This window comes from Schistocerca nitens, chromosome 11 (assembly GCF_023898315.1).
Source record: "Schistocerca nitens isolate TAMUIC-IGC-003100 chromosome 11, iqSchNite1.1, whole genome shotgun sequence".
NCBI classification, from domain to species: domain Eukaryota; kingdom Metazoa; phylum Arthropoda; class Insecta; order Orthoptera; family Acrididae; genus Schistocerca; species Schistocerca nitens.
This window is the reverse complement of record NC_064624.1, coordinates 116,058,864-116,078,975: the sequence shown is the minus strand read 5'-3', so window position 1 is coordinate 116,078,975 and position 20,112 is coordinate 116,058,864. Positions and strand designations below refer to the sequence as shown.

The 20,112-nt window shown below is 46.0% G+C and overlaps 1 protein-coding gene across 1 annotated transcript in view; it reads right to left on the bottom strand.

The window, feature by feature from the left end:
• LOC126213468 (alpha-mannosidase 2) overlaps window positions 1-20,112 on the bottom strand; it is an 834,426-nt gene that overhangs the window by 234,839 nt on the left and 579,475 nt on the right. The window contains exon 6 of the mRNA XM_049941248.1: window positions 11,828-12,103. Within this exon, the coding sequence (XP_049797205.1) occupies window positions 11,828-12,103 (276 nt within the window). The remainder of the gene's footprint in view (window positions 1-11,827; window positions 12,104-20,112) is intronic.

Below are 20,112 nucleotides of genomic sequence, written 5' to 3'. Positions count from 1 at the left end.
TCAGAGCTGGATAGTGACAGGTGGTGACGCGAGACTGGACGAGCACGTAGTTTATGTATCAGCCGATAGAGGACAGTATTGGATAGGGGGACTGTCATTTTAGTTTCGATTGTGACCAATAGAGTGCACTAAAGTAATACAATGTTTTTCATAAACTGTCCTAGTATTTTCATAAAGTGTTATTGTTTCTTTTTGTGTATGTAAAATGTTGTAAATGTGTTGTAGCCGTGTGAATGATACGTGAGTGTGGTTTAAGGTAAATATGAAGATAATTGTTCAACGAATTATGTAGTAGGATTTATCAGTGTGCGATTTGCAGGGGGGGATGCGGGGGGATTTCCCCCCCTCTGCATCAGACCATCCCCTCCTCTGGCTTTAGTTTATGCATCCCAACCTGGGATGTTTATTTCCCACGCACTGGAGTAAAACTTAACATATAATTTACATTTGTGGTGCAAAACACTGAACATTTTTTAATAGTCTTACTATTAATACTATTAATATGTAAACATTTCAAAACATTTAGAACTAAATCATCATTCTGATGTTGAAATTGTTGCTTTCGTCTAAGGTGCGTCATCCGTTTACTTGCGAGGGAAGTAGTGTGTCAGTCGTACCGCAGAGTTGGGTGAGCTGGGGGCTGAAGTTCCCACCCCGGGCCCTGACACAGGGTGGCGACCGGCCCGGTACCTGTGCGAACATTTACCGTTAGGCCACCTTTTGGCAACGGTATGGTGCGGACTTATGCGCCTGGGACGAAAGCACTCATTACTAAATAACGCACCATCGTCTGCTTCTAGTTCCTAGGATACTATTTCGTGGACCTTCTTTAAATCTCTTCCACCATCATCGCCTTTTCCTTTGGTTTTCATTTCCGTTGTCAGCTGCGTGTGCAAGTACCAAGTAGGCCGCCGCTGCGATACTTTACCGTCCTTTATACTGCAAGACCGACACACGTGTGGCACAAATTCTGTTGCTCTGGTATAAATTAACCTGCCGCATGCAACATACGCCGCAAGATGTTGCCTGTTGCAGCATGCTACAAGGCGACGCACGCCACATTCCCGTAACATGCCACGATGTTGCAAGACGTCGCCCCAGCGTAAACGAGGCTTTAGAGCCAGGTCTGTATTGTATGGTGGATGTGACGTGTTGCGTACGAAACTAAAACCTGCCATCAGATCCAAACGTCGTGGAAAACTCTGAAGAGGTGTCATCCTGCAGCAAGATAACGCTGGCCCACATTCTCGCAAACGGACAGCCGACGCAATAAAGGAGTTGAGATTCGTGGTGCTGGAACATCCACCATACAGTACAGACCTGGCTCCAAGCGATTTTCACATGTTTGGACCCTTAACGGAACCACTACTAACTAACTCCGTCGACAGGCCGCAAGCGACCCATCGGGACCATCCGACCGCCGTATCATCCTCAGGTGAGGATGCGGATAGGAGGGGCATGGGGTCAGCACACCGCTCTCCCGGCCGTTATGACGGTTTTCTTTGACCGGAGCCGCTACTATTCGGTCGAGTAGCTCCTCAATTGGCATCACGAGGCTGAGTGCACCCCGAAAAATGGCAACAGCACGCGGCGGCGGGATGGTGACCCATCCAAGCGCCGGCCACGCCCGACAGCGCTTAACTTCGGTGATCGCACGGGAACCGGTGTATCCACTGTGGCAAGGCCGTTGCCCCAACGGAACCACTACAGGGAAGAAAATTTGAAAGTGATGAAGACGTCATTGCTGGGGTGCAAAATTGGTTACAGATGCAACCGAAAAACGTATTTTCTGATGAAATAAAAAAATAAAAAAAAACTGGTAAAACGTCGGGAAAACTGCACTGAAGTCCAGGGAGGTTACGTAGAAAAATAACGCATGTTTCAGTTTTCTGCCCGCATCTCGTGGTCGTGCGGTAGCGTTCTCGCTTCCCACGCCCGGGTTCCCGGGTTCGATTCCCGGCGGGGTCAGGGATTTCCTCTGCCTCGTGATGGCTGGGTGTTGTGTGCTGTCCTTAGGTTAGTTAGGTTTAAGTAGTTCTACGTTGTAGGGGACTGATGACCTCAGATGTTAAGTCCCATAGTGCTCAGAGCCATTTGAACCATTTCAGTTTTCTATCATCAGAATAAGTGCAGCTTTTCACAAATGTGCCTTTACTTTTTGAATTCCCGTCGTATACCTTTATGTAGATGATTTTGTAAATAAGCTTTACCTATAACGTACTTTTAAAGATATAACAAGGGATGGCTTTTCTGATAGTGCATACGCGTGAATAGTGAGTTTCGGCATTAACATCTGTTTATAAGTAACTGTTTAACCATGGGTAATGCCACGGTCCGAGCTAGTAACATATATAATTATACTAACCCCCTAAGACATCCCCCCCACTGGTAAAAGCACAAACCGTACATTGGGATTTAGTGTGGGAACATTTCGAAGCAGTATGGATATGAACAAAGGGGATTTTTGTAGAATAGATTTGTACAGTAAGTTTATGGTAAAGGGAAAGTTAATTCATGTATAAATAACAATATAAATAACTTTATGCATAAACAAAACTTCAGCATATTAGATAATTACGTCGGTGAAAGGGGCAGTCGTTAGGTTTACTATTTTGCCATTGGTTATTGATGAAAAGCGCGGACTGACGCGGGAGGATGTTGTTTTGCTATTGGCAGTTGAGTAAACTGACCAATGGTAAAGCAATATTCTTCGCGCGCCTTTCTCTGCTGGTAGAGAAGACCTAGAGTATTCTAGAGAAGAGTCGAAGCCTAGCCATGAAACAGTTCGGACGTGTGTAGTAGTAGTTCCGATGGAAACGATAAGTTGCCAGATCTAGCAGTGTTTCATACATCAAAACTGTGGTAAAGTGACGGCATAATTATTCCGATGGGCGTGTAGAAATTTCGGAATTTGTAAGTGAATTTTGTGACGAGAAAAGACGTATTGAGCATGTCGGTCGCTAAAAACTGTGACTGCATTAGGTACCGACACACTTAGTATTTGGTGAGCATTATAAATCAAAAAGCAATCAGTATTTTTGTAGCTATTACGTTTTCGGGAAATGCATAAAGTTGCTAACGTGAGTGAAAGGGATTGTGAGTGACTGTGTTAAGACTAGCACGAGCTTGGCAGTGATACTTGTTCACCTAAGTTTCAGAATATACAGGGTGTTTCAAAAATGACCGGTATATTTGAAACGGCAATAAAAACTAAACGAGCAGCGATAGAAATACACCGTTTGTTGCAATATGCTTGGGACAACAGTACATTTTCAGGCGGACAAACTTTCGAAATTACAGTAGTTACAATTTTCAACAACAGATGGCGCTGCAAGTGATGTGAAAGATATAGAAGACAACGCAGTCTGTGGGTGCGCCATTCTGTACGTCGTCTTTCTGCTGTAAGCGTGTGCTGTTCACAACGTGCAAGTGTGCTGTAGACAACATGGTTTATTCCTTAGAACAGAGGATTTTTCTGGTGTTGGAATTCCACCGCCTAGAACACAGTGTTGTTGCAACAAGACGAAGTTTTCAACGGAGGTTTAATGTAACCAAAGGACCGAAAAGCGATACAATAAAGGATCTGTTTGAAAAATTTCAACGGACTGGGAACGTGACGGATGAACGTGCTGGAAAGGTAGGGCGACCGCGTACGGCAACCACAGAGGGCAACGCGCAGCTAGTGCAGCAGGTGATCCAACAGCGGCCTCGGGTTTCCGTTCGCCGTGTTGCAGCTGCGGTCCAAATGACGCCAACGTCCACGTATCGTCTCGTGCGCCAGAGTTTACACCTCTATCCGTACAAAATTCAAACGCGGCAACCCCTCAGCGCCGCTACCATTACTGCACGAGAGACATTCGCTAACGATATAGTGCACAGGATTGATGACGGCGATATGCATGTGGGCAGCATTTGGTTTACTGACGAAGCTTATTTTTACCTGGACGGCTTCGTCAATAAACAGAACTGGCGCATATGGGGAACCGAAAAGCCCCATGTTGCAGTCCCATCGTCCCTGCATCCTCAAAAAGTACTGGTCTGGGCCGCCATTTCTTCCAAAGGAATCATTGGCCCATTTTTCAGATCCGAAACGATTACTGCATCACGCTATCTGGACATTCTTCGTGAATTTGTGGCGGTACAAACTGCCTTAGACGACACTGCGAACACCTCGTGGTTTATGCAAGATGGTGCCCGGCCACATCGCACGGCCGGCGTCTTTAATTTCCCGAATGAATATTTCGATGATCGTGTGATTGCTTTGGGCTATCCGAAACATACAGGAGGCGGCGTGGATTGGCCTCCCTACTCGCCAGACATGAACCCCTGTGACTTCTTTCTGTGGGGACACTTGAAAGACCAGGTGTACCGCCAGAATCCAGAAACAATTGAACAGCTGAAGCAGTACATCTCATCTGCATGTGAAGCCATTCCGGCAGACACGTTGTCAAAGGTTTCGGGTAATTTCATTCAGAGACTACGCCATATTATTGCTACGCATGGTGGATATGTGGAAAATATCGTACTATAGAGTTTCCCAGACCGCAGCGCCATCTGTTGTTGAAAATTGTAACTACTGTAATTTCGAAAGTTTGTCTGCCTGAAAATGTACTGTTGTCCCAAGCATATTGCAACAAACAGTGTATTTCTATCGCTGCTCGTTTAGTTTTTATTGCCGTTTCAAATATACCGGTCATTTTTGAAACACCCTGTATTAATTGAGGACAAAATTTCCAACCGTTCATTTCGTGTTTCTCCCGAAACGCAGATTAGTGACTTTAATTGTAGCCAGGTTCACGTCGAAATACAGTAGGTTTCACTCGGCTTCCCTCCCGATGACCTGCTGAGACAATGTTCACAGGTAGGTGCAGGTTCGTCGTAAAGGGACGGGAAGAATCGCGCCGCCGCAAAGCGTGCTAACCACTGCTCCACCTCGCTCCATCATTCCCATGACGCTACGACAGGGTTGTTACCATGAGCACCTATATCAGTTGAAGTTCATCACGTCCGAACACTGCGATAAGGACACAACAGCAAAAGAAAAAGCGCTATGGAACTTAACATCTGAGGTCATCAGTTCCCTAGACGTAGAACTATTAAAACCTAACTAAGCTAACGGCATCACAAACATCCATGCCCCAGGCAGGATTCGAAACTGCGATTGAAGCAGCAGCGCGGTTCTTGACTGAAGCGCCTAGAACCGCTCGGGCACAGAGGCCGTCTTCTCATGACAAGGGACACTCTTCATAGCATATTTCTCCGTGATGCGTCATTTTGTAAACTACGTTTCTGCGTCACACCGGATTTTACTTGCGTATTTTACGTGTACAAGTAGGGAAACTTTCAGCCTCTGTACCTCTAAAACTGACAACGATATCTAGATATGCCTCAAATGGCTGTGAGCACGTCCGAACACTGCGATAAGGACACAACAGCAAAAGAAAAAGCGCTATGGAACTTAACATCTGAGGTCATCAGTCCGCTAGACGTAGAACTACTAAAACCTAACTAACCTAACGGCATCACAAACATCCATGCCCCAGGCAGGATTCGAAACAGCGACTGTAGCAGCAGCGCGGTTCCTGACTGAAGCGCCTAGAACCGCCACAACAGCCGGCCGACACAACAGCAGTAGCAGATCTTCACCACATCATATTGACATGTTCCAGGTGCACGACTGCACAATCAGAGAGGTTACCCCCCATCCACCAGTGTTCCTGTTTTACTCCACCATTTGGTAAATATAACTTGCTCGCAGACTATTTCAAAGCAACCAGCATCCAACTTCAGTTTACGAGTTGCTGAGATCTTGATTTTCACGTAACATCAACCCAGTTCGTAATCGAGTGCGTAATTTTGTATTTCAATTTGCGTACAAAGCTCTGTTTGTACAATAGTTTTTGATCATTGTTCTCTTACGCATTTTATTTCACTGTTCTACTGGCACTATTGTACATACCATTGGTTGTATTGCGTTTTTTTTTGGTTTTTCCTTTTGTTTTAAGGATGTCTGTCTGTATGCTACACTTGGTTGCTTCGTTGGTTAGGTGGAAGGGACAGGACCAGACAACAAGGTCAGAAGTCCCATCGAATCAGGAAATGACGGGCAAGCAAGTCAGCTGTGTCCTTTTCATAGGAACCATCCCAGAATTTGCCTGAAGCGATTTGGGGAAATCACAGAGAACCTAAATCAGAATGGCCTGGCGCAGGTTTGAACCGTCATCCTTTGTATGTTTGTCGATGTTGCTCTATAGTGCTGTTTGTGATCCTGCTCCGATGTCACTGTTATCATTGCCGTCGCTTGGTGTTTGTCCACTTGCGTTTTTATTTTACTCTAAGAGTGTGTTTGTATGCTAATTTCGTAATTTTATGCAGTTCTGCTTTTTTTTTCAATTATGTTTCACTGGCACCTAACTATTGAAATAACACTAGTGCCCATTAAGAATCTGGGATGGATCACGTGTCTGGATACATGATTACCCCTTTGAGTAGAGTCCGTACAGAATACCGCGTCCAGTCGGCATGGCAAGTGTGGTGAGAGCAGTAGTGGTGGGGGTGGCGGGCAGGCGCTGTAGGGGAAGTGCCGAGCGCCGGAGGGGAAGTGCCATCCTGGACCGAAGCCGTCGGCACACGGACCGTGCAGTCGAACGTCAAGGTTGAGCGTGCCGAGTTCGACGTGCTGCTGAACACTCAGGAAGGATGCGACTCGACTCGTGCATACGGTACGTGGGCCCCAACGTGGCATATGAGATCGCAACGCACTCCGGCGGCGGTTTGCGGGATGTTTCTAGTTTGTAAACCACACTGTTTACTCAATGGGCGCGCATAAAATTCCCACGTTAACTGTATTAAAAAACGCACATTTCCTCCAGCGTCCACGAAAAGGATAGTACCATGTCCAGTCAATAAGGACACAGGTTTATAAAAGTTCCTTTACAAACAGTGCGGTACAAATTTGGAAAATTTCTCCATGTAAGATAAACATTATTTCATCATTCCCACATTTTAGTAAAAATGTCAGTCTTACTTGATCACTGTTCCTACCCAGTAGCAGAATTTTTGCAATGTATGAATTACAAAGTGTAAAAGAAAAAGGAGCAAAATATCGTTATATAAGTAGCGCAACCTGTCCTGTAGATTAAGCCAATCGAACAAATTCACTCCACAAAAGAAGGTGAACTTATATTTACATAACATCGAACATAGGGAGCATGAGGAATCACTTCAAAGTTGTTATCACGGAGAAACTGTTGCGTAACGTTAGCTCGATGTGCGGGTGCGTTGTCTCGGTGAAACGGCACACGCGCAGCCCTTCCCGGACGTTTTTGTTGCAGTGCAGGAAGGAATTTGTTCTTCAAAACATTTTCGTAGGATGCACCTGTTACCGTGGTGCCCTTTGGAACGCAATGGGTAAGGATTACGCCCTCGCTGTCCCAGAACATGGACACCATCATTTTTTCAGCACTGGCGGTTACCCGAAATTTTTTTAGTGGCGGTGAATCTGTGTGCTTCCATTGAGCTGACTGGCGCTTTGTTTCTGGATTGAAAAATGGCATCCACGTCTCATGCATTGTCACAACCGACGAAAAGAAAGGCCCATTCGTGCTGTCGTTGCGCGTCAACATTGCTCGGCAACATGCACACGGGCAGCCGTGTGGTCGTCTGTCAGCATTTGTGGCACCCAGCTGGATGACACTTTTCGCATTTTCAGGTCGTGATGCAGGATTGTGTGCACAGAACCCACAAAAATGCCAACTCTGGAAGCGATCTGCTCAACAGTCATTCAGCGAACCCCCAAAACAATGCTCTCCACTTTCTCGAGGTTGTTTCGGTTTGTTGTCACACGATGTTCTGCCTTCATTAAACTGTCACACCCACGAACACACTTTCGACACATCCATAACTCCGTCACCACATGTCTCCTTCAACTGTCGATGAATTTCAATTAGTTTCACACCACGCAAATTCAGAAAACGAATGATTGCACGCTGTTCAAGTAAGGAAAACGTCGCCATTTTAAGTATTTAAAACAGTTCGCATTCTCGCCGCTGGCGGTAAAATTCCGTCTGCCGTACGGTGCTGCCATCCCTGGGACGTATTGACAATGAACGCGGCCTCATTTTAAAACAATGCGCATGTTTCTATCTCTTTCCAGTCCGGAGAAAAAAAATCGGAGGCCTTAGAACTTGAATGCACCTCGTAGTTCTAAATTCTAGGGTGACCACTGGAAATGATCTACTGTCACCTCTGCTTTGTTTGGCATCCAAAAATAATTGCACTGAAAATGCAACAAAAGCAGCAATTTATTTTTGCCTGGCTTGTTTACCACTTTTAATTTTCAGTGCAGCGTCACGAGTGGCGAATTTTCTTTGCTTGGCACGTTAAAATATGCTTCTTTTGCCAAAACAGAAAGGATTTTACACTAACATGTTGTGCAGACACAATTGTGTGAGAATTCTGAAACAGATTATGTGAAGAACTGAGGAAAAGTAAAGTCAGTAGCTTATGAAAAACTAGATCCTTGGTTAAACAAAACGTGTATTGTCTTCCTATAGGTTGTTCCACAACGCATAGCATTCCTCGTTTTACCAGTTATCGATGGCCCTTACAAATTACATTCTTTCACCGGAAAAGTCTGTAGTTATTCGAATAACACGGCAGATAATGAAGCTTTACATAATAACGATATGGTAACGTAAGCTGCTCTCCGTGCGTGCTATCATTTGCCAAAATCTCAGCCCGATATCTGAAACCGGTTATGAAATATGAGGAATGCTGTGGATATTTCACTCTGGCCTTATCGCTGGCGCGGCGCAATCCCAAATGAGTGAGCTACGTAACATCAATTTCCTCGAGACTGGCGACAGATAGAAACCTCCACCCGAGTCTAAAGAAATATTCTATTTGTTACCTAAATTTCATACGCAACAACACATTCTGTAATATGCACCAAATTCAAAATCATAGCGACCTCTGTTTTTCATTGCACTGTTTTCGGAGTTTCGCGCATCGTAATAACTATGACCTTTAACGAAATGATGGACACATCATCAAGAACTTGACATACGGTGGTTGGAACTTTAATAGAGGCAACTATTTATTTACAGCTCGTACAACATAGATACGTGTTTCATAGTTTTACGGACCTTCAAAGTAGTCACCAGCATTGTGTATAGCCCGTTGCCAGCGATGTGGAAGTCGTAGGATACTCTTAGCAGTGCCAGTTGCGTTGACAGTTCGAGCGGCGCGGTCTACTGCCCGACGAATATGTAGCACTTCTGAAGCGAATGCCGTCAAGTGTTTCCTTCAGTTGAGAAATCGAGTTGAACTCACGAGGTCTTACGTCGGGAGAGTGCAGTAGGTGGTATAGCACTTAGCAGCCCCATCAGTCAAACAAATCAGTAACAGCTTGCACTGTACGTGCTCGAGCATTGTCCTGCAAAATGGTGGCCAGGTCCTGCAGAAAGTGTCGGCACGTCTTCCTCTAAGCTGGTCGTAGGTTGTGTTCCAAAAATGGACAGCACAGAGAAAGACTGGTCACACTTTCTGCAGGACCTGACCATCATTTTCCAGGTCAATGCTCGAGCACGTACAGTGGACAGCAAGACATAGTATGGTTTGCGATATAAAGAAGGTAGAGGGGAATATACACTAGTGGCCATTAAAATAAATGCAGATAATAAACGGGTATTCATCGGAGAAATATATTATACTAGAACTGACATGTGATTACATTTTCACGCAGTTTGGGTGCATAGATCCTGAGAAATCAGTACTCATAACAACCACCTCTGACCGTATTAGCGGCCTTGATACGCGTGGACATTGAGCCAAACAGAGATTTAATAGCATCTACAGGTACAGCTGCCCATGCAGCTTCAACACGATACCACAGTTCATCGAGAGTAGTGACTGGCGTATTATGACGAGCCAGTTGCTCGGCGACCATTCACTAGACGTTTTCGACTAGTGAGAGATCTCGAGAATGTGCTCGCCAGGGCAGCAGTCGAACATTTTCTATATCCAGAAAGGCCTGTACAGGACCTGCAACATGCGGTCGAGCATTATCCTGCTGAAATGTAGCGTTTCGTACGGATGAAATGAAGGGTAGAGCCACGGGTCGTAACACATCTGAAGTGTAACGTACACTGTTCAAAGTGCCGTCAATGCGAACAACAGGTGACCGAGACGTGTAACCAATGGCAACCCATACCATTACGCCGGGTGATATGCCAGTATGGCGATAACGAATACACGCTTCGAATGTGCGTTGACCGAGATGTCGCCAAACACCGATGCGACCATCGTGATGCTGTAAACAGAACCTGGATTCATCAGAAAAAATGACGTTTTGCCATTCGTGTACCCAGGTTCATCGTTGAGTACACCATCACAGGCACTCCTGTATGTGATGCAGCGTCAAGAGTAACCGCAGCGGTGGTCTCGGAGCTGTTAGTCCGTGGTACTGCAAACGTCGCCGAACTGTTCGTGCAGATGGTTGTTGTCTTGCAAACGTCCCCATCTGGTGCTTCAGGGATCGAGACGTGGGTGCACGATCCGTTACAGCCGTGCGGATAAGATGCCTGTCTTCTCGACTGCTAGCGATACGAGGCCGTTGGGATCCAGCACGGCGTTCCATATTACCCTCCCGAACCCACTGATTCTATATTCTGCTAACAGTCATTGGATCTCGACCAACGCGAGCAGCCATGTCGCTATACGATAAACCGCAATCGGGATAAGCTACAATCCGACCTCTATCAAAGTCGGAAACGTGATGGTACGCATTTCTCCTCCTTACACGAGGCATCACAACAACGTTTCACCAGGCAACGCCGGTCAACTGCTGTTTCTGTATGAGAATGGGTTGGAAACTTTCCTCGTGTCAGCACGTTGTAGGTGTCGCCACCGGCGCCAGCCTTGTCTGAATGCTCTGAAAAGTTAATCATTTGCATATCACAGGATCTTCTTCCTGTCGGTTAAATTTCGCGTCTGTAGCACGTCATCTTCGTGGTGTAGAAATTTTAATGGCCTGTAGTGTATTTCTCGCAGTATTGCATGTCTGTTTACAGCATCACGATGGTCGCATCCGTGTTTGGCGACATCGCAGTGAACGCACATTGGAAGCGTGTATTCGTCATCGCCATACTGGTGTATCACCCGGCGTGATGGTATGGGGTGCCACTGGTTACACGTCTCGGTCACCTCTTGTTCGCATTGACGGCACTTTGAACAGTGGACGTTACATTTCAGATGTGTTACGACCCGTGGCTCTACCCTTCATTGGATCCCTGTGAAACCCTACATTTCAGCAGGATAATACACGACCGCAAGTTGCAGGTGCTGTACGGGCCTATCTGGATACAGAAAATGTTCGACTGCTGCCCTGGCTAGCACATTCTCCAGATCTCTCACCAATTCAAAAGGTCTGGTCAATGGCGGACGAGCAACTGACTCGTCACAATACGCCAGTCACTACCCTTGATGAACTGTGGTATCGTGTTGAAGCTGCACGGGCAGCTGTACCTGTACACGCCATCCGAGCTCTGTTTGACTCAATGCCCAGGCGTATCAAGGCCGTTATTACGGCCAGAGGTGGTTGTTCTGGGTACTGATTTCTCAGAATCTATGCACCCAAACTGCGTGAAACTGTAATCACATCTCTGTTCTAGTATAATATATTTGTCCAATGAATACCCGTTTATCATCTGCATTTCTTCTTGGTGTAGCAATCTTAATGGCCAGTAGTGTGCTAATGCACATGTGCTGTGAATACGAGCGACCTTCCTCTGAAAATGATCGTGGTAGCGATGCTGCGTGTACGCACCTCGGCGTGGTAGCGGTCGCGGTGCGCGTTGATGTAGGCGATGAGCTGCGAGTAGCCGGCGTACTGCTGCTGCCACTCGACGTCGCGGTCGTAGCGGAAGTCGTCGCCCAGCGGGATGAGCGCCAGGTTGGCGGGCGACAGCGACGCCGTGCGGCCGTACTGCTCCAGCAGCAGCTCCGCCTTCTGGCGCACGTTCGACCGGTCGATCGGCACCGCCCGCACCGAGTACTCCGTGTACTCGCCCGGGATCTTGCGGAAGTCGAAGTTGAGGCACACCTGTCGTGCAGGGCAACGGCTAAACACTGCGCGTCCGCTGCCTCGTACAAACACTGGAGCAACTTAAAGCTGCTTCCGCACAAACAACGAGCACTGGAAAATCAATATCTTAAACATTGTACACGGCTCTGAGTGACCGACATGCACGGTCTGATATATACAGGGTGCTCCATTGATAGTGACCGGGCCAAATATCTCACGAAATAAGCATCAGACGAAAAAACTACAAAGAACGAAACTTCTCTAGCCTGAAGGGGGAAACCAGATGGCGCTATGGTTGGCCCGATAGATGGCGCTGCCATAGCTCAAACGGTTATCAACTGCGTTCTTTTTAAATAGGAACCCCCATTTTTATTACATATTCGTGTAGTACGTAAAGAAATATGAATGTTTTAGTTGGACCACTTTTTTCGCTTTGTTATAGATGGCGCTGTAATAGTCACAAACGTATAAGTACGTAGTATCACGTAACATTCCGCCAGTGCGGACGGTATTTGCTTCGTGATACATTACCCGTGTTAAAATGGACCGTTTACCAACTGCGGAAAGGGTCAATATGGTGTTGATGTATGGCTATCGTGATCAAAATGCCCAACGGGCGTGTGCTATGTATGCTGCTCGGTATCCTGGACGACATCATCCAAGTGTCCGGACCGTTCGCTGGATAGTTACGTTATTTAAGGAAACAGGAAGTGTTCAGCCACATGTGAAACGTCAGCCAAGACCCGCAACAAATGATGTAGCCCAAGTAGGTGTTTTAGCTGCTGTCGCGGCTAATCTGTACATCAGTAGCAGACAAAATGCGCGAGAATCGGGAATCTCAAAAACGTCGGTGTTGAGAATGCTACAACAACATAGATTGCACCCGTACCATATTTCTATGCACCGGGAATTGCATGGCGACGACTTTGAACGTCGTGTACAGTTCTGCCATTGGGCACAAGAGAAATTACGGGACGATGACAGATTATTTGCACGCGTTCTATTTAGCGACGAAGTGTCATTCACCAACAGCGGTAACATAAATCGGCATAATATGCACTATTCGGCAACGGAAAATCCACGATGGCTGCGACAAGTAGAACATCAGCGACCTTGGCGGGTTACTGTATGGTGCGGCATTATGGGAGGAAGGATAATTGGCCCCATTTTATCGATGGCAATCTAAATGGTGCAATGTATGCTGATTTCCTACGTAATGTTCTACCGATGTTACTACAAGATGTTTCACTGCATGACAGAATGGCGATGTACTTCCAACACGATGGATATCCGGCACATAGCTCGCGTGCGGTCGGTTGAAGCGGTATTGAATAGCATATTTCATGACAGCTGGATTGGTCGTCGAAGCACCATACCGTCGCCCGCACGTTCACCGGATCTGACGTCTCCTGATTTATTTCTGTGGTGAAAGTTGAGGGATATTTGCTACCGCGATCCACCGACAACGCCTGACAACATGCGTCAGCGCATTCTCAATGCATGTGGGAACATTACGGAAGGCGAACTACTCGCTGTTGAGAGGAATGTCGTTACACGTATTGAGGTTGACGGACATCATTTTGAACATTTATTGCATTAATGTGGTATTTACAGGTAACCATGCTGTAACAGCATGCGTTCTCAGAAATGATAAGTTCACAAAGGTACATGTATCACATTGGACCAACCGAAATAAAATGTACAAACGTACCTACGTTCTGTATTTTAATTTAAAAAACCTACCTGTTACCAACTGTTCGTCTAAAATTGTGAGCCATATGTTTGTGACTATTACAGCGCCATCTGTCACAAAGCGAAAAACGTGGTCCTACTAGAACATTCATTTTTCTTTACGTACTACACGAATATGTAATAAAAAATGGGGGTTCCTACTTTAAAAAACGCAGTTGATATTCGTTTGACCTATGGCTGCGCCATCTATCGCGCCACCCATAGCGCCATCTGGTTTCCCCTTCAAGCTAGACAAGTTTCGTTCTTTGCAATTTTTTCCTTTGACGCTTATTTCGTGAGATATTTGCACCGGTAACGATCAATGCACCACCAGATATGTCGCAAAGAACACACACGATGTTGATCCTGCAGCCACTACGAATCAACACACAAAGCAATTAGAGGGCCACTGATCATTCAGAGTGGATACACACAATACAGGAACTTCTATGGACATCAGCGAGATGACTGCCTCCGGATCGCGTTCGAATCCCACTCCTGCTTAATTTTTCAGCTTGCTCCATTCACATACATCAATGCCCACTGGCAGCTAATGTCTTTAATTCCGTTGCGTCTGTATTCATAATCGCGACAGGATCAGAACTGTGGGTGTTCTTTCAGACATGTCCGAAAGAAAGACACATCATATAATCTGTTCTCTACTTCGGCCATCATCAGTTATTTTGCTCCCCAAATAGCAAAACTTATCTACTACTTTCAACGTCTCGTTTCCTAACCTAATCAGCATCACCTGATTTAATTCGACTACATTCCATTATCCTCGTTTTGCTTTTGTTGATGATCATCTTATATCCTCCTTTCAAGACACTGTCCATTCCGTTCAACTGCTCTTCCAAGTCCTTTGCTGTCTCTGACAGAATTACAATGTAATCGGCGAACCTCAAAGTTTTTATTTCTTCTCCATGAATTTTAATACCTACCCCGAATTTATCTTTTGTTTCCTTTACTGCTTGCTCAATATACAGATTGAATAACATCGGGGAGAGGCTACAACCCTGTCTTACTCCCTTCCCAACCACTGCTTCCCTTTCATGTCTCTCGACTCTTATAACTGCCATCTGGTTTCTGTACAAATTGTAAATAGCATTCGCTCCCTGTATTTTACCCCTGCTACCTTCAGAATTTGAAAGAGAGTATTCCAGTCAACATTTTCAAAAGATTTCTCTAAGTCCACAAATGCTAGAAATGTAGGTTTGCCTTTCCTTAACCTATCTTCTAAAATAAGTCGCACGGTCAGTATTGCCTCGCGTGTTCCTGTATTTCTCCAGAATCCAAATTGATCTTCTCCGAGGTAAGCTTCTACCAGTTTTGCCATTCTTCTCTAAGGAATTCGTTCTAGTATTCTGCAATCATGACTTATTCAACTGATAGTTTGGTAATATTCACACCTGTTAACACATGCTTTCCTTGGCATTGGAATTATTACAATTTCCTTGAAGTCTGAGGGTGTTTCGCCTGTCTAATATACACTCCTGTAAATTGAAATAAGAACACCGTGAATTCATTGTCCCAGGAAGCGGAACACTGACAGAACCACAGGCACATAGACACAGGCAACAGAGCATGCACAATGTCGGCACTAGTACAGTGTATATCCACATTTCGCAGCAATGCAGGCTGCTATTCTCCCATGGAGACGATCGTAGAGATGCTGGATGTAGTCCTGTGGAACGGCTTGCCATGCCATTTCCACCTGGCGCCTCAGTTGGACCAGCGTTCGTGCTCGACGTGCAGACCGCGTGACACGACGCTTCATCCAGTCCCAAACATGCTCAATGGGGGACAGATCCGGAGATCTTGCTGGCCAGGGTAGTTGACTTACACCTTCTAGAGCACGTTGAGTGGCACGGGATACATGCGGACGTGCATTGTCCTGTTGGAACAGCAAGTTCCCTTGCCGGTCTAGGAATGGTAGAACGATGGGTTCGATGACGGTTTGGATGTACCGTGCACTATTCAGTGTCCCCTCGACGATCACCAGTGGTGTACGGCCAGTGTAGGAGATCGCTCCCCACACCGTGATGCCGGGTGTTGGCCCTGTGTGCCTCGGTCGTATGCAGTCCTGATTGTGGCGCTCACCTGCACGGCGCCAAACACGCATACGACCATCATTGGCACCAAGGCAGAAGCGACTCTCATCGCTGAAGACGACACGTCTCCATTCGTCCCTCCATTCACGCCTGTCGCGACACCACTGGAGGCGGGCTGCACGATGTTGGGGCGTGAGCGGAAGACGGCCTAACGGTGTGCGGGACCGTAGCCCAGCTACATGGAGATGGTTGCGAATGGTCCTCGCCGATTCCCCAGGAGCAACAGTGTCCCTAATTTGCTGGGAAGTGGCGGTGCGGTCCCCTACGGCACTGCGTAGGATCCTACGGTCTTGGCGTGCATCCGTGCGTCGCTGCGGTCCGGTCCCAGGTCGACGGGCACGTGCACCTTCCGCCGACCACTGGCGACAACATCGATGTACTGTGGAGACCTCACGCCCCACGTGTTGAGCAATTCGGCGGTACGTCCACCCGGCCTCCCGCATGCCCACTATACGCCCTCGCTCAAAGTCCGTCAACTGCACATACGGTTCACGTCCACGCTGTCGCGGCATGCTACCAGTGTTAAAGACTGCGATGGAGCTCCGTATGCCACGGCAAACTGGCTGACACTGACGGCGGCGGTGCACAAATGCTGCGCAGCTAGCGCCATTCGACGGCCAACACCGCGGTTTCTGGTGTGTCCGCTGTGCCGTGCATGTGATCATTGCTTGTACAGCCCTCTCGCAGTGTCCGGAGCAAGTATGGTGGGTCTGACACACCGGTGTCAATGTGTTCTTTTTTCCATTTCCAGGAGTGTATGTTGCTCACCAGGAGGAAGTGCTTTGTCATGGTTGGCTCTCCCAAGGCTCCCATTTTCGCTAATAAAGTGTTGTCTATTCCCAGGGCCTTGTTTCGACTTAGGTATTTCATTATTCTATCAAATTCTTCTCACACTATCTTCTCACACTATCATATCTCCCATCTATCTTCATCTACGTCCTCTTCCAGTTCTACAACATTGCCTTGAAGATCATTTCCTTTGTATAGGCTCTCTACATATTTCTTCCACCTTTCAGCTTCCCCTACTTTGTTTAGCACTAGCTTGCCATCTAAGCTCTTGATACTCATTCACCTTCTTCTCTTTTCTCCAAAGGCTTCCTTACTTTTCCTCTAAGCGATATCCATTTTCCCCTAGTGATATATGCTTCCATATCCTACCATTTGTCCTCTAGCCATTTCTCTTTAGCCATTTTGCACTTCCTATCAATCTCACCTTCTAGACGTTTGTATTCTCTTTCACCTGCATCATTTCCTGGAATTTTTTTATTCTCTCTTTTCATTCAGATCAATATTTATTATGTTATCCAATGATTTCTACTAGCCTTGGTTTTTCATCTACCTGATCCCCTGCTGCTTTAACTATTTCATTTTTCGAAGCTACCCATTCGTTTTCTACTGTATTCCTTTCCTCTCTTCTACTCAATCGTTGCCTAATGCTCCCCCTGAAACGCTGAACAACCTTTGGTCCTTTGAACTTATCCGGGTTCCATCCCCTTAATTTCCTACCAGTTTGCGAAATCTGTGTGTTACCACGATATATTTAATCAGAAACTTTCCACTTTCTCCAGGTCTCTTTCATGTATACACCCTTCATTCATGATTCTTAAACCAAGTGTTAGCGATGATTGAAATATGCTGTGCTCAAAATTCTACCAAGCCATTTCCTCTTTCATTTCTTTACCCCCCATCCAATATTCACCTACAATTTTTCCTTCTCTTTCTTTTCTTATTATTTATTATGGAATTGCAGCCCCTCATCACAATTAAATTTTCGTCTCCCTTGACTATCTGAACAATTTCTCTTCATACATTTCTTCAGTCGCATCATCTGTGGAGCTGCTAGGCATATTAATTGGTTCTGTTGCGGTGGGAGTGGACTTCGTGTCTATCTTGGCTACAATAATCCATTCACTATGCCGTTCATAGTATCTTACGCACATTCATATCTTCTTATTCATTATTAAACCTACTCCTGCATTACCCGTGTTTGATTTTGTATTTATAATCCTGAACTCGCCCGGCCGCAAGTCCTGTTCCTCGTGCGAGCGAATTTCAATATTTCCCACTATATCTAACTTCAACCTATCCATTACCCTTTCTAAGTTTTTCAACCAACAGACCGATAAAGAGATCAACATTGCACTGTCCAATCTGTAGAACGACAGTTTTGTTTTTCCTGATCATGGCACCCTATTCCAAAATAACAAATAATAATAACAAAAATAACAACAATAAGATAAAATGATAATTATGATAGATCCTGTACAAGATACTGGAGTATCAGTAGTGGACGAAGGGGAGTATAAGCACTGTTTTCGGTCCATCAATGTCGACGTTATATGGGTTTCAAGGCCAGCACATTACCCTGCTCCCCCATCCCCCCCACCAATCCAAGATAGAAATTCGTTCTGGCATCTATGCCAATGTCATGAGGATCTGATACAAAATTTGGACTATCAGTAGCGTGGGTTCATTTCTCGTCATGTTAGTGTTCTTAAATATCATCTGGTTCGCACAAATTTAGGGATTCAGGATTGTCATGTTGTGACACAGATAATGTGCATGTGTATGTAAAACCTCTGGTCTTGGAATCCTAGTGTTGGATGATTCTAGGTATGAGTCTTTTCACGTTTATTTTATATAAAAAAATTAATATTCGTAAGAAGTGAAGGTTGGTATACTTTCAACTTCCACTTTCGACTATTTTTTAGGGTCACCCCTAGCTACGCTTTTGTATGTTTTTGAAATGGTGACCTTGAAAAGGAGTGCAAAGCGAAAATTTGATTGTGTAGCAACCTTTGTTTCTTAATTTTTAAAGAAAATGAACATGACATGGCTCGAACCCGGAGCTTTCCATCATCAGAGTCCCAAAAGCAGGGCTCTGATTGGTTGAATAGGGGACGGGAGGGTGACGGACTAACTGGCTCCTCTTTCACAGATGTGCATTGTGTCACAATGCATTGTGTCACAACGCCATAATCCCAATTCCGAATTTAAGATAATAAGACATGACGAGAACCTAGACCACACTCCTGCTAGTCCATTTATGCTATTGGACCTCGTGACACTGACGTAGACAGATCAAAACTGGCTCATACTCCCCTTCCGCTCTGGCATCTATGGCAATGTCATGAGGATAAGATACAAAAATTGGACTATCAGCAGCATGGGTGCTCTTCTGGTCATGTTAGTTTCCTTAAATTTCATCTGGTTCCCACAAATTTAGGGATCGGGATTCTGATGTTGTGACACACTTAATGTGCATGTGTATGTAAAACCTCTGGTCTTGGAGTCCTAGTGTTGGACAATTCTAGGTATGAGCCTCTTCACGTTTATTTTGTTATAAAAAAATTAATATTCGAAGGAAGTGAAGGTTGGTATACTTTCAACTTCCACTTTCAAATATTTTTTAGGGTCACCCCTAGCTACGTTTTTGTATGTTTTTGAAATGGTGGCCTTGAAAAGGAGTGCAAAGGGAAAATTTGATTGTGTAGCAACCTTCGTTTCTTAATTTTTAAGAAACTAAACATAACATGGCTCGAACCCAGAGCTTTCCATCTTCAGAGTCCCAAAAGTCAGGCTCTGATTGGTGGAATGGGGAACGGGAGGGTGATGGACTAACTGGTTCCTCTTTCACAGACACCCACATTGTGTCACAACCCCACAATCCCGATTCGGAATTTAAGAAAAGAAAACATGATGGAACCACGTTCCTGCTAGTCCAGTTACGCTATTGGACCTCAGGACACTGACGTAGACGGATCAAAACTGTGCTCGTACTCCCCTTGGCCCTCTAACGGCGTCCACCACTGTGGTGGCAGGTGTCATGCAGAGGGGTCAAAACTGTGCTCGTACTCCCCTTGGCCCACTACTGGCGTCCACCACTGTGGTGGCAGGTGTCACGCACAGGGGTCAAAACTGTGCTCGTACTCCCCTTGGCCCACTAATGGCGTCCACCACTGTGGTGGCAGGTGTCACGCAGAGGGGTCAAAACTGTGCTCGTGATCCCCTTGGCCCACTACTGGCGTCCACGACTGTAGTGGCACGTGTCACGCAGAGGGGTAAAAACTGTGCTCGTACTCCCCTTGGCCCACTACTGGCATCCACCACTGTGGTGGCAGGTGTCACGCAGAGGGGTCAAAACTGTGCTCGTACTCCCCTTGGCCCGCTACTGGCGTCCACCAC